Below are 14,740 nucleotides of genomic sequence, written 5' to 3'. Positions count from 1 at the left end.
CAAGGTATATTGGCTTGCTTGAGATACAACAGCAAATACAGAGTGGATTCAGCAAGAACCCATCAACTGCTAGGAGAAAATTTGATCTCTTTCTCATTTGTTGTCAATGAGAATACACTTTCAAAAATTTTAAGACACATGCATAGTACTTTATAGTATTTTATTTGTGCTCAAAAAGTATTTAATTTTACAAAGGTTTTCTGAGCCAGAAGAGTCGGCTTGATAATTGACTTCACTATTTCTTAATTCTTCCTTTGAGCAACTGTGCTTTGCAAACACGTGACACAGGAAGAAACTTTTTATTCTCTGCAGTAATTTAGACGGGTGATTTTGTGGATGAATTTGCATAACATTAAGCTATCCTGCATAGCTCAGTTGGTAAAGAATCCGCCTGCAATGCAGGAGATCCCGGTTTGATCTCTGGGTTGGGAAGATCCCCTGGAGAAGGGAAAGGCTACCCACTCCAGTATTCTGGCCTGGAGAATTCCATGGACTATATAGTCCGTGGGGTCACAAAGAGTTGGACACAACTAAGTGACCTTCACTTTCACTTTTTCACTTCAAGCTCTCCTTATGCAGATTCATCCACCGAAATGTTAAGCTATCCTTGGTTTTCGCTGGTGGCTCAGACGGTAAAGAATCTGCCTGCAATGCAGGTGACCTGGGTTTGATCCCTGGGTTGGGAAGATCCCCTGGAGAAGGGAATGGCAACCCACTCCAGTATTCTTGCCTGGAGAATTCCTGCAAAGAGCAGCTTGGCAGGGTATAATCCATGGCATCGCAAAGTCAGACACAGCTGAGCAACTAACACTTTCACTTTCAAGCTATCCTTAAGTCATCTCAGCTTGTCCTGCTGTAGTTTATCCCCACATTTTAACTGTCTGGAAACCTGTATTAAAAATCCATGTGTTAAAGGCAAACTTCTTTTTAAGATAGAATAACAGACTGGAGTAAGTACTTAGGTTCAGATGGAACCACCAGGGTTCTTCAGCTGCTCCCCTAGACTCCACCCATAGCCCAGTTATCTAGAGTCTTACTACTCCAAGTAAGACTGTACACCACTGGTACCCTTAGAAACTTGTGAGAACTGCACTCTCAGACCCCTCCTCAAACCAGCTGAATCAGAACCTTTTTTTTCTTTAGTGTGCGACACAGTTAAGGTTCATTTTCTCTCATGTCATGGTCCGTCCTGTGTCTGTGGCCAGGGATGGGGAGGACCGCTGGCCTCCATAGTCATAGAAAAGGTCAGGGGCACAGAACCCACAGAGCAGCTCCTCCCTTCAGGACTATCAGAAAATTTTTAATTGACATAAAATACACCTGTCATAAAAGCAACCCACTCCAGTACTCTTGCCTGCAAAATCCCATGGATGGAGGAGCCTGGAAGGCCGCAGTCCATGGGGTCGCTAAGTCGGACATGACTGAGCAACTTCACTTTCACTTTTCACTTTCATGCACTGGAGAAGGAAATGGCAACCCACTCCAGTGTTCTTACCTGGAGGATCCCAGGGACGGGGGAGCCTGGTGGGCTGCCGTGTATGGGGTCACACAGAGTCGGACACGACTGAAGTGACTTAGCAATAGCAATAGCAATGTTAAGCATACAGTTCAATAGTGATAAGTACATTGATGCTATTTTGCAACCAATCTCCAGAACTCTGCTCATCTCGCCAAATTGAAACTCTATACCCATTAAACAACTTCCCAGTCCCATCACCCACCAGCCCTTGCCACCACCATCTGAATCTGCATTTTAAAAAGACCCCAAGGAAGAGATTCAGAACACCTAAAAGTCTGAAAAGCTGATCTAGACAGCAACTTGCTAATTCTATGCTGAAGTCGCTAATGTTTTTTGACTAAGAGTGCCACAGAAAGTACAGTTAACCCTTGAACAATACAGGTTTGAACTGGGAGGGTCCACTTGTATGTGGAATTTTTATCTATTAATAAATACATATTATATGATCCACTGTTGGTTGAATCTGAGGATACAAAACAGCACATATGGAAGGCAGACTGTAAAGTTACATGTGGATTTTTGCGTGGAGGGTCAGCAACCCTAACCCCACACTGTTCAAGGGTCAACTGTATGTAATTATCTCACGAGGAAGTAGGGCCAGTCCCCTTGCCTGCAGCTTCTTCTAATACCATCCACAATCCAGTGCCATCCTAGCAAGCTCACATAACGTCATAAATGAAGGTGAAACTTTCTAACCTTTATGTTCAAATTCAGTCCATTAGGCAAGAGACCCTTAGGCTCGGGAGAGAAGAAAAAGAGACACCATCTGGTATGGGCCTCTTCTGTTACTGTTATCAGCAAATAAGAAAAAAGGGAAAACAGCCTGGACATACTTGGACTTCCAATTATGTGGCCCACTGACAGGAAAAAAATGTGGGAAGCAGTGGTGAAAGTCTACCATTTACAAACACTGATTTGTTTCTGCCTCAGACGAAGTAAATTATCTTTGAAGTTAACTAAAGCATATATGCTGCTCATTTCAGCTTTAACAGTTTATTAACTTTTTTGCTTTACAGAGTTGTCTTGATTTTGAAGCCCTGGCATTCCAACACACCCTGACTTCTAATTTTTGAATGTTACTCACCCAAAATTATTAAAATCAGAAACAGATCCTGGTTGCCTGTCTTTATATTGTAAAGTACCTATATTTGCTTCAGTTGGTTTACATATAGTGATTGCAACATGAGAAATAATGTTGTAATGAATGATTTCTATAATATTAAGTATGGATCCAAATAACATCAATTGGTATAGTAAGTAATGATACACTAATTAATTTGTTAAGCCAACAACCTTAGATCTTGGAGCAAATGTTGTGAATCAGCCATTCACAATCCTCTTTTCTCCTGCTTCCTCAAAAACATAAACAGAAAACCTAAACACCTGACAGTCTACACTCTTCTGTTAGGAACAGCAGTGGGCCCAATTCCAGCCAAAATGATGTAACCAAAGTCACGGAGTGGAGGTTCTGGAAAAGTTTTATTTTTTTAAAAGGGACATAACTGGCTGGCATGTTCTTTGTTCACAATAAAGTAATTTAAAAGATGAAACTAAATTAGACAAGTAGCTTGAATGAAACTACAAAGAATAAGAGTGCATTAAAAAAAAAAAAATACCAGCAGTAAAATCTCTTCAAGAATCCAAATGACAGCTGAAAAATAAAAAATAGTCCTTTAAAAATATTAATTTACTGCAGGCGATTTATATCCTTCTCCTTTGTTTTAAAGGACGACTTCTATGCACATCTTCCACTTTGTCCTCTGGAGGCTTGGGCACAGATGAAATTACCTAGTTTTAAAAAGAGAACCACCAACAGTTTAAGTTCTATTAGGAGAGTAATACACTGTTAGAAGAGGTAAGATGTACACCCGGGAGCTTAAGCCTTGCCATCACCACATTTAAGGCAGGCAGCCCACGTTCAAGGTGCAGCCTGCAATCCAGATACAGAGCAGTCTTCTGTCCAGACACCGATGGGAGTGAGATTTTTAAAGCCAAGAAAAATTTTCAGGGGAGAAAAGTAAATGTATGCTCTACTTTAACATTCCTTTATAGATCTGTTATTTTATTAAGTCACTTTTAATTTTATGAATACAGAGAGATACCCTGGTTTTGTGTAACTTGAAACACGGATAATGTTTGATATATTCAGAGACAAGGAGGCTCCAGCTAGGATGGTGGAAGAAAAATGTAGAGAAATAAGCAAAAATGCTAGAATCCTCAATTTCTCAGGGAAAAATGAAACCAAATACATCAGAACAAAGTAGACAATGTAAGTTAAAGCACACACAATAGTCTTCACTTAAAATGGAAAATTACTAGAATCTGACATAACTGTATTTAGTATTTTTTCTTCTATAATTTCTAAATCTAGGATTTGGACCTAACTTTTTTCTTGAAAACACAGTCGACTCTGGCTAAGATAACTATGTGTGTGTCTGTGTCTATCTGCACCTGCAGGCTGGGCACCAGCAGAAGCGAAAACAATGCTATAGAAGTTTAAGCATAGAAACTGTGTCCCTCAGTTTTTATTATTATAAAATAATTCCTCGTCCTTAACTGGATATAACTTTGATGTTAAGAAAAGGTACATAAAATAATCTACCTTAGCCTTTCTTAATCACATTTGTGAAATATATGTACCACTATGTGAAAAGCACTTTCTGAACCTGAGTTCAAGTACAAGAGAACGGTCTTTCTCCTTCAGATAATGATTTCTAAAGGCTTGCCCCACAGTAAGGTATCTTTCAAAAGCTATCTCAAATGTTAACTTTTATTTGTGCTTAGAAAATGGAAAATGATAATGTAAATAACATTAAAAACTACTTAAGGAGGACCATCTATCAATAGGTCTTACGAAATTAGAATTAAAATGCAGACCTTCAGGCCTAATCTTTAGAAATCTCACCTTCTTCTATGATTATCAAAGAAGCAAAATAAGCATTTGAATTTTTAAATTTGTAATTGTGAACTTGAGAAATAAATTATAATAATTTCCCCTCAATGCAGCAGTTCTCCACATTGGCTCATATTAGAACTATCTGGAGAGGGATAGTTTTGTTTAAAAAGGGAGGGCCTGGGCTCCATTCTCATAGACTAATCTGGCTGAAACTACTGCTTTTATATTTTCTACCTAGAGTAACATAAAATATATTTAAAGAAAGGATTAAAGGTATCAAAACAAATACATATCTGTAAGTCAAATTCAGTTACTTCAACACAGAATTGTAGGAAAACATGTAAAAATTAAAAATGGAAAAAAGAGAAGGACAATACTGAAGTTCCTACAAATAATTCTCCACTTAGCTGGTAGTCCTTATAACCAAACTGTCTCTTAGAAGTTTCTTTTTTAAACGATCTTACCTCTTTGAGTTTATTCCGAATTAAATTCGCTGTTGTATTCAAGGAGTCATCATGCATGTCCACTTTAGGAATGTCTGGTAACTGAGGGCCAATCATAACCTCATTACTACTTGTGCATGCTTCAAGAAGGGTTTCACGTTTGCAGTCATCTTCTCGTCTTCTTTTCCGCTCCTGCAGTTGTGTTGTCCTAGGCATAAACCTGTCAACTGCCTCTGAAGGAGCGAGAGCCTTCTGTGCGCCATGGCGGGCCAATGAATTTTGTAAAGTTTTCATCTGCATTTTCTGCAGAGAGTCACAGTGGTCACAATGCCCCAGTGTGTCATCAAAGTTTCTACCATCCTGAGAGGAGTTTGATGGTCTGTCTACATATTCTCCTGATGAACATTTACACTTTGGGGAGAAATAACACAATGGCAACTCAGGAGAATAAGGAAGACAAAGATCTGAGTTCCCAGTAGAAGTGTTCAGAGAGGCTGCAGGAAATCCAGATGTCTTTGAATGGAAGTCCCCTCTAAAATCTTTTGCATCTTTATGCTTCTTTGTCATGTAATGGTCTGTATGTTACAATTTAAGAGGCAGGGAAAGGGAAACAGAAATGGTTCATTTACTGTTTTCATCATGTAGAAACAAGTAATTTTAAAAAGAAACATTAAGATGTTAATGAATGCTACCCTAAAAAATTTATTCTTGAACAAGTACTGTATTTACATGGTTTAAAAGCTAAAAAGGTTATCTGTCCAGTCTTCTTCCCCTCCCACTTAGCCCTCTTGTTCTCCTATAATACCCACTTTTCTGTATCTGCTTTCCAGTTAACTCTACATCTTGGGGAGTTTTTCCATGTTATTACACAGAAAACTTTATATCTTCAGAGTACTTTTACTATTTGAACGTATTATGCTTAGTTTGTGTTTGTGGTTTTTAAAGAAAACAATATGCTGGGTCCATATCTTATCATTTCTTTCACCACACATACAGGTTTTCCTGGAACCAGTTATTTACACATTTACCCAGATTACAGTTCAGGGCCTACGAATGACCAAAGACTCCCAACAGCTCTTGCCAAAATTTTGGGTAAGTTTTCCACTTCTCTCTTCACACTGCCAGGTGCCCCTTACCCAGTCAGTCAGAAACTCATTTTAGTCAATGGCTTTTTAGACACTGTCTTTTCTTTTTAACCAGAGGGTGAAAATCTGGTAATTTGAGCCTCTAGAATTATTCAGATTTCAGACCACACACACTATCATAGTCCAGTGCTGACTCCTCTCGTTCTACAATCCATGAACTAGATCCTGTGACTCCATTCTGTGCACTGGGAATTTGTGTCCAGGGCAACTTGATTAGAAACATGGGGCATCTGGCCAGCTGGTGTTGATCAAAAGTGGAATTTTCCCACTGTTTTCAGTTTTAGATTCGCAGTGCAAACTGGTCTGCACATCAGAAGTTGTTTCTCACTGCCTTTTGGTCAAAGCCTTAATTCCTCAGCATGGACACAGGCCTTTCAGGATTCACTTACTGTCCCCTTTATCTCAGATTCACATGTAAGCTGCTGTGTTGTGGTTATATTACTCACAGTTCCTTAAAATGCATGATGCTCATTTATTCCTCTGGCCCATCTTTCCATCTGTTCCTCTCCCTTTCTGGGTAATGTCTACTTTCCCTTCAGAACTCAGCCACCATTCTCATCCTGTAGGAATCTTCCATGAAATAACATCTATCCCTTCCCAGGCAAGATTACATAACATTCTGTAAAGAAAAAACTTCGTAGCTTATAGTCACTAGACTGGGAAAACTCTAGGAGGGTAAACTCAGCAAAATGCCTGACACATAGGAGGTGTTTAGTAGTAGGCTTTACATACCTTTATTTTTAGTCATTCTTGCTACATAAGCGTTCCTCTCTTGTAATTTTTTTCTGGTTTCTTCAACTGTTTCAAATTCTGGAGCATAGCACACATGAAGCAAGCCACCAAAGAAACTCTGCTCATCCATTTTTCTCTTGGCTATCCTAAGCAGAAATTCACGATACCATGGTTTACTTAGGGTGAAAGCTTAACTAGCATACAATGCATTGATCTAAAAAGCTAAGTCCAGATTTTGCTGTATACATAAATCCTATAGCTTCGGAGCTACGATGCTCTGCACGTGAATGGTATTGACCCTACTGATCCACTGCATATTCTTTCAGAGCCTTTTTCCCCTCTCCCAAGAGTCTTCATAGGTTTTAAGCTAAGTTTTCCAAACATATCCAGACTCCCTTTAACCAACATAAGATTCAGCTGGTTGGCCTGAGGTACACAATCTGTGGTCATGAAATAGAGATTCTGTGTTAAAAGGCCCTCGAGAATTAGCTCATGCCCAGCTTAGCCTTTTTAGCACAATGTGTTCCTATAATGGGGTTCAAAGATAAATTAATAAAAATATTACAATTATAAACATTTAATAATGGAGAAGACACAAATATGTAACAGTAAATGAGAAAAGGAGAGGATAGTATTCATTTAATGTATACTTACTAAACATCTATGACTGGCCAGGAATTACTACAAAATTAAGTACTTCTGTGTCCGAGGTAAATGGTAAGAAATATTCACTGAGATTTTACCATGTGCCAGGCAGTGGCCTAAATGCTTCACTTGAAATCACACTTCTCAACATCCCTATGATGACTCTGAGGCATGGGGAGATTATTTGTCCAAGCTCACCTTGGTTTGTGGAGCCAGGATTCAAATCCACATGTCACACTGTAAAAGGGGTGTGGGAGATGCAAAAGCTTCGTGGAATGAATACACAATAAGGAAATATACTTCCCTAATCATGAGGAGCTGGAAAGTTGGTTAGGGCAGTGAGATTATACATAAAAGCAACTGGAGAACAATATATGACCCATATACCCCAGTACTATTTGTAGCACAGAAAATGTGAATTGTAATAGCCAGTGAAGGGATGGGTCTTGAAGCATATTAGTGACAAGAATATAAGATAAGGCATTTCATATTTCCCTTACTACAGCAGAGGATTTATGCTATACAGAAGAAAAAAAAAAAGATGGGGTCATTTCATATAGGTGCATAACAAGAAACCTAACAGCTAATGTTGTTTACCGCATTCTGAGCAGGAGGCATCTGCTAAGCCCTCTACATGGATTATTTCATTTCATCCTTACACATTTTATACGACAGGAAAACAGGTTTAATGGGATTAAATAACTTGTCCAAGGTCATCATGTTAGTAAGCAGTGGAACCTGAAAACTTAGTCCAAACCCGATTTTTAATCTACCACACTACAAGACAGAAAATGGTTACGCATGGGGATGACCTAATGGACAGACTTTTGATAAAGCTAACACTTACATTAAGAATACTGGAGAAAAATAAAAAGCCATGTTAGATTACTGAGTAATTCATGAAAGAATGAGAGAGGCCAAAATGATAGCAATGGGAACAGAGGAAATGAGACACTGCCCGACTTGTATATTACCTTGCGCTTTGTAAATTGAGAAATTTAATAAGATAAACTTCTGTAAAGTCTTCTGCTGGGTATTCATCTAGAGCATTATACTGTTCAATTGCACCATATAGAGCAAATCGCTCAACTAATTCCTTCATTGCTCCCACGGCAGGAACTCCTTGAATTAATAAGTACCAAGACTCCAAATTGATTGTATAGACCTAAAAGAAATGCACACACATTAAATGTGTTTCACAAACAAGCCTAGGACAACCTGTTACTATTAAAAAAAAAAAAAAAACCTGAAAACAAGAACTACTCTGTTCAGGTCTTCAGAAAAGGTTTTTTTTAATCTGCCCTTCTCTTTGTAGAAACAATAATTCACCCTTCATGTGAGGGCTTCGAGCTAAAGCACATAATAGACTACCTCCAATCGACATGTCTTCAGAAGCTGCCTCGGTAAATGTTACAGGAAAGAGTTAAATATTCACTACTGTAAACACGGAAGATACGACTAAAACACATACCCCGTTTTCACGGAGCTCCAACAGTTGACTAAAGAGGCCGCGAGAGTATCTGCTACCTGGGTACCGGCGTTCCTCACACTCATCTCCAGCAAATGGATGTGACCGCAGCCTTTCAAGACTTTATTTACATTAAGTAGGCGTGTGAAGCTACAGCTCACATAAAGCTACCGACGACAACGAGTGAAACCAAAATCACTTTACCTTCACAGCGCGAGGCCGTCGGCCCTCCCGATACTTGGCTCTCGAGTCACACACAGCCCTTTGGACGTGGTGATCGAATACGCCACCAACTTGCCCTCCACTCGACGCCATCTTGCCGGCTTTGGCCCTCGCAGAGACGACAACATCCGCCTGTTGCCCTCCTGACTACCCAATCAGAGAGAGGGATGGGTCAAGGCGCGCCGAGATTGGCTGAAGGAGCCACAGGGTTGGCCATCGTTTCCTGTGAGCAAGTAGGCGGCGAGCGAGCTGCCGCCCTCCAGCGGCGCGGCGGAGATGCCCGGCGAGCCGGACTGGGCTGGCTTGCCGCTCCAGCTCCCGAGGCGCGGCGGGCGCGAGGGGCGGGGCCTGGGGGCGGGGCCGATCGAGCCCATCTGGCCCGGTCACCCTCGGTCCGCAGGCAGCCCGGGTCCGCTGGGGTGGGCCTCGGGCGGGGCCGTCGCTTGCGGAGGATGTGGGGCAGCGGTCGGCTGGCGGGTTCTGCTGGCGGGGCGGCCGTGACCGTGGCCTTCACCAACACGCGCGACTGCTTCCTTCACTTGCCGCGGCGCCTAGTGGCCCAGCTGCACTTGCTCCAGGTAACGCGCCCGCCCCATGGATTCCCCAGCCCGGACTCGGGACTCCTCTGGGGCCGTCTGCGGTCGCCCGGGACCCGGGCCTTTTCGGGACGCAGCGGCCGCTCGGGCGTCTCCCGACGGCGGGACGCGGGCTGCTCTCCCCGCGCCGCCGACCTGTTCATCGGCCAGAACGTGGGCCGCTCTGGAGCAGGGCCGGTCCGGGCGGTCTTTGCAGCCCTACCACGTCGGGTGCAGCCCCGGGCCTTTGCGTTAACTTGCCGTACGTATTCCAGGTCTTCACTAGGTGAAACGGCTTTCAAACATCCTGATAATTCTATCTCTTGAGTTCAGCTATTCCTCACTCCAGGTTGGAAAAGCTTTGGAGAAGTCGGGTTTGTCTTTGCGGATTTTGTTTTGTTTCGATCGTAAAAAACGTTTTTCCTGCCAGTGGTTTCCAGGTGCGCCTGCCTGGCTGTGGCCCAGGAGTCCTTGTAAATTAATAGAGACTGAGCCGCGAGCAAGATAGGTTAATAAGATGAAGGTTCTCGCTGCGTCTCCGCTGCTCGGAATACCTCCTAGGTGTGCCCGGAACGTGCAGTGGGATTATGCATACTTGGACCTCTGGACATTGCCCTCTGGACAGTTAGTTGCCCTCTGGATATTGTGATTGTGGTAGTTCATAGTTCTAACCACATCCCTAGTTTCGTAATTATAAAATAGGGGCACCTGGTCTACCAGTTTGAGTGTGCTATGAGGACAAAAAGAACACTTGAAATCTTTGAAAATCCTGGATGCATAGTACCCACTATGGGCTAATCCTTGCAGGAAATATTTAGGAGTTTGCAATAATTTTAAATATCCCACCTCTCCATTTTAGCTACTTCCCTTTAACTACTTTTCTAGATTGTTTTCCCCCGGTCTTTCAAAGCATGTTAATTTCAATAGATCCTGCCGTTGTTGCTTTTACTGTAGAGAGTCTCTTGGAGCTTCCCAGGTGACAGCTAGTGGTAAAGAATCCTCTGGCTAATGTAGGGGATGTAAGAGATGCCGGTTAGATTCCTGGATGGGGAAGATCCCCTGAAGGAGAAAATGGCAACCCAGTCCAGTATTCTTGCCTGGAGAATTCCAGGAACAGGAACCTGGCGGGCTACAGTCCATGGGGTGGCAAAGAGTCACTGAGCATCTGAACAGCAGACAGTCTCTAGGCTCTGATGAGCTATCCTTCATGGCAGGAGATGAGTTAGTATTGTCACCAAGTCCTAGGTAGATCCTGCCACCTCTGTGCTCTCCGTCAGCTCTGATGGAAATTTAAATCATCACCTCAGGAGTTTATTGGAAACACTCCTCACCTGGTGAGCTTATAGGAGTGCTTCCTTATACTAATTTGCTCCTAGAATGTGGGTGCTGTATGAGGTTTAATGGTCTTCATCTTTGTTTTAAATTTTGAGCCTTTGATAAATATTTGTAAGAATCAATTCATGGGTATCTTTTTGAAACTTAAACCCCCTTAGCCTTGGAACAAACTGTTGTTTCTATCTAGCCTGTTTCAGAAGACTAGGCCAACTCTTCTCCCTAATTATAAAAGTAACATATGTTATGTAGAAAATTTGGGAAACGTGGAAAACTATAAGCAAGAGAATAAAAGCTACCCATAACTCCCAAACCTAGAGATAACAAATGTTAACAGTTTGGATCAAATCTTCCAGTTTTATTTCAAATCTTCATTTTATTTCAAATCTCTATTTTTAACAGAAATCAAGGCCTACACACACTGGTAGTTTTGTATACTGATATTTTCTTACAGTCTTATGAGTGTTTTATTTTATTAAAAGGTAATTGTCTTTTTTTTTTTTTTAAGTTGCTCAGTCGTGTCCAACTCTTTGCCACCCCATGGATTATGGAGTCCATGGAATTCTCCAGGTCAGAATACTGGAGTGGGTAGCCCATCCCTTCTCCAGGGGATCTTCCCATCCCAGGGATCAAACCCAGGTCTCCTGCATTGCAGGCGGATTCTTTACCAGCTGAACCACCAGGGACGTCTGGTAATTGTCTGGTAATTTTTTTTTTTAGAGGTTGATTAGCGTTCTGTCACAAGTTTGCCGTAATTTAATTGTTCACTGGTTGAACGTTTATATTGTATTCAATTTTTAGACATTAAAAATGATACTATAATTATATTTTAAGAAAAAGTTAAAAAACATATCTTTGTGTAATATATAATAAAACATTGTTTTATTTTCTGGTTAAAATAGGCCTTCATAAATTATTGAGTTAGAAAGCATAATTTTTAAATTTTTTACTTATTTTTTGGCTGTGCTGGGACTTCATTGCCGCACGGGGGCTTCCTCTAGTTGTGGCGAGCAAGGGCTACTCTGTTGTGGTTCAAGGACTTGGCTCTAGGTGGCTTCTCTCCTCTCCTGTGGAGCACAGGCCCCAGGGCGCGTGGGCCTAGCTGCCCCACAGCACCTGGTGTCTACCCGGACCGGGGATGGAGCCCGTGTCCCCTGCATTAGTGGATGGATTCTTAACTACTGGACCACCAGGGACGCCCCCATGAATAATTACTAAGGCAGAAAGTCATGAATTGGGAGTTAATAGGTTGAATTATTTTACATCAGCTGAAGCATTGAATACACAATACAGATGGTACTGTAATGGGAAAAAAGTGAGAATGATTTTCTGAACTGTATCAGACTTACCTTTTTTTCCCCGATTTCAGTTTCATTGAGATATAATTGACATACAGCTCTGTGTAAGTTTCTTTTCTAGTATTTATTTATTTATTTGGTCCTGCCGGGTCTTTAGTTGCCGCTCTCATGACCTTTGATCTTTGTTGCGTCTTGCAGGATCTTGTTCCCCAACCCGGCATGGGACCGCGCCCCTGTATTGGTGTGCAGGCTCTTGGCCGCTGGACCACCAGGGAGGTCTCCCTGGGTCAGTTTAAAGTGTACAGCATATAATGATTTGACTTGCATCACGAAATGATTATCAAAATGTGTACTGGACATCCGTCATCTCCTATAGATACAAAATTATAGCAAAGGAAAAGAAAGTTTTCCTTGTGATGAGAACTCAGCGTTTACTTTCAACCACTTTCATGTATTAATGCAGCAGTGTTAATTGTATTTACTATGTTCCTAAACGCTTTGAAAATAGATATTTTGGTTTTTTGATGGACCTGCTGAATCAGAATCTTGGGGAGTGGGCTTCAGGCATCTGTAGTTTTATTAAAAAAGTATCTTAAGGCTTCTTGGATGCACCAAGTCAAGACTCACTATTCCCGAATCATACAGTGTGAAATAGTGAAAGAGACCATCTATATCTAGGTCATTGCTGTACTTCAGTGTGTAAGGAAATCAGCCAGTACACTTCCATGCAGTTAATTTGCCCTCATCTAAAACTCACCTGGCTTCCCAGGTGGCTCAGTGGTAAAGAATCAGGAGATGTGGGTTCAATCCCTGGGTCGGAAAGATCCCCTGGAGAAGGAAATGACAACCCACTCCAGTATTCTTGCCTGGAACATCCCATGGACGGAGGACCCTGGCATACTGCAGTCCATGGGGTCTCAAAAGAGTTGGACACGACTGAGCGACTGAACAACAATGACTCACCTACCTCCCCCAGGCTCACCTTCTCACTATTCTTCCAACACCCAGCTCCTTCCCACATCTGTACTCTTACTCAAGCTATTCTTCCCGAAAACATTTTTCTGCATCTGATGCTACTAAAAACAGCATGATCCTACCTCCCCCACGTAGTTTCAGATTCTCTCATGCCCATATTTGTCTCCTTTTCAGAACTTCACTGCTGTGTTTATGTGGTAACAGCTCATTTCTTATACTCTGTTCTGTGTTTCAAATATTATCTTATTATCCAACTCCGTGTTTCAAGACTGAGTACCCAGAGAATGTTTTAACTCAGATTTCTTAACCTTGGCGCTGTTGACATTTTGGGCTGGAAAGTTTCCTGTTGTGGGGCTCTGTCCTGGGTAATGTAGGATATTGTTTAACAGCAACCTGGCCTCTGCCCATCTAGAGCCAGCAACACCCCTCCTCCCCGTTGTGACCCAGAGTATCTCAAGACATAGCCGAATGTCTCCTGGGGCACAGTTGCCCTCAGCTGAGAACCACTACTGTAACTCAGTTACTTTGTCTGCACTGCTGAAGCAGGGGAGTGGATTCAAATCCACACTGAGTGCAACCAAATGAACCTAAAGAGCCCTCCAAAAATGACCAGGTGCAGTTTTGCATTTCCTTTGTGTTAGCCAGAGATGAGCCAGGCCTGGGACCTGGCTGAACTAAGGCATTGCAGCCTGTGGTTTTACCCAGCAGTTCCCTTCAAGTGATACTGATACCATGGGTTTGGGCAAAACTAGACAGTCAGTCCAGAGAAGGCGATGGCATCCCACTCCAATACTCTTGCCTGGAAAATCCCATGGATGGAGGAGCCTGGTGGGCTGCAGTCCATGGGATCACGCAGAGTTGGACACGACTGAGCGACTTAGCAGCAGCAGATGGTCAGTCATTTGTTGATTTGATTGAACTCCTGGAAAAGGGGCTCCTTTCTCTACAGTCTGTCCTTTTCTTCTCTCTACCTGAGTGCCCAGGGGCTCTGTGGTCCAAGTGAATGATTTTTGACATAAAAATGGACTCAGAACATTAGTCTGCAAAGTTTACGAAATGCAGCTGAACATATGGGTCTGCTTACCACTTTTTAAAATATATATATTTATTTATTTGGCGGTATCAGGTTTTAGTGGTGGCACATGGGATCTCCCCTGTGGGGCACTGGCTGTCTAGCTGTGGCGTGTCAGCTCAGAGCACGTGGGATCTCCCCTGTGGGGCACTGGCTCTCTAGCTGTGGCGTGTCGGCTCGGAGCACGTGGGATCTCCCCTGTGGGGCACTGGCTGTCTAGCTGTGGCGTGTCAGCTCAGAGCACGCGGGATCTCCCCTGTGGGGCACTGGCTTTCTAGCTGTGGCATGTCTGGGGCACTGGCTCTAGCTGTGGCTTGTCGGCTCAGAGCACAAGGGCTCAGTAGTTGGAGCTACGGGCTTAGTTGGCGTCTTGGTTCCCTAACCAGGGATCAAACCCGTGTCCCCTGCATTGCAAGGC

The 14,740-nt window shown here is 42.6% G+C and overlaps 2 protein-coding genes across 2 annotated transcripts in view; one reads left to right on the top strand and one right to left on the bottom strand.

Moving 5' to 3' along the window:
- Positions 1-3,031: 3,031 nt before the first annotated feature.
- Positions 3,032-9,172, bottom strand: RBM48 (RNA binding motif protein 48). The gene is made up of 5 exons (XM_052638785.1): positions 9,053-9,172; positions 8,355-8,545; positions 6,736-6,881; positions 4,880-5,433; positions 3,032-3,307 (listed from the first exon to the last, which is right to left on the bottom strand). Exons 1-5 carry the CDS (start codon positions 9,161-9,163, stop codon positions 3,221-3,223), a joined length of 1,089 nt encoding a protein of 362 aa, XP_052494745.1. The 5' UTR covers positions 9,164-9,172; the 3' UTR covers positions 3,032-3,220.
- A 350-nt stretch (positions 9,173-9,522) lies between these two features.
- Positions 9,523-14,740, top strand: part of PEX1 (peroxisomal biogenesis factor 1) — a 71,268-nt gene continuing 66,050 nt past the window's right edge. Inside the window, exon 1 of the mRNA XM_052638375.1 lies at positions 9,523-9,648. Coding sequence (XP_052494335.1) covers positions 9,523-9,648 — 126 coding nt within the window. The remainder of the gene's footprint in view (positions 9,649-14,740) is intronic.

This window comes from Budorcas taxicolor, chromosome 4, assembly GCF_023091745.1.
Source record: "Budorcas taxicolor isolate Tak-1 chromosome 4, Takin1.1, whole genome shotgun sequence".
Lineage (NCBI taxonomy): Eukaryota > Metazoa > Chordata > Mammalia > Artiodactyla > Bovidae > Budorcas > Budorcas taxicolor.
The sequence above is the reverse complement of the archived record's forward strand: the minus strand, read 5'-3'. Positions and strand labels throughout refer to the sequence as shown.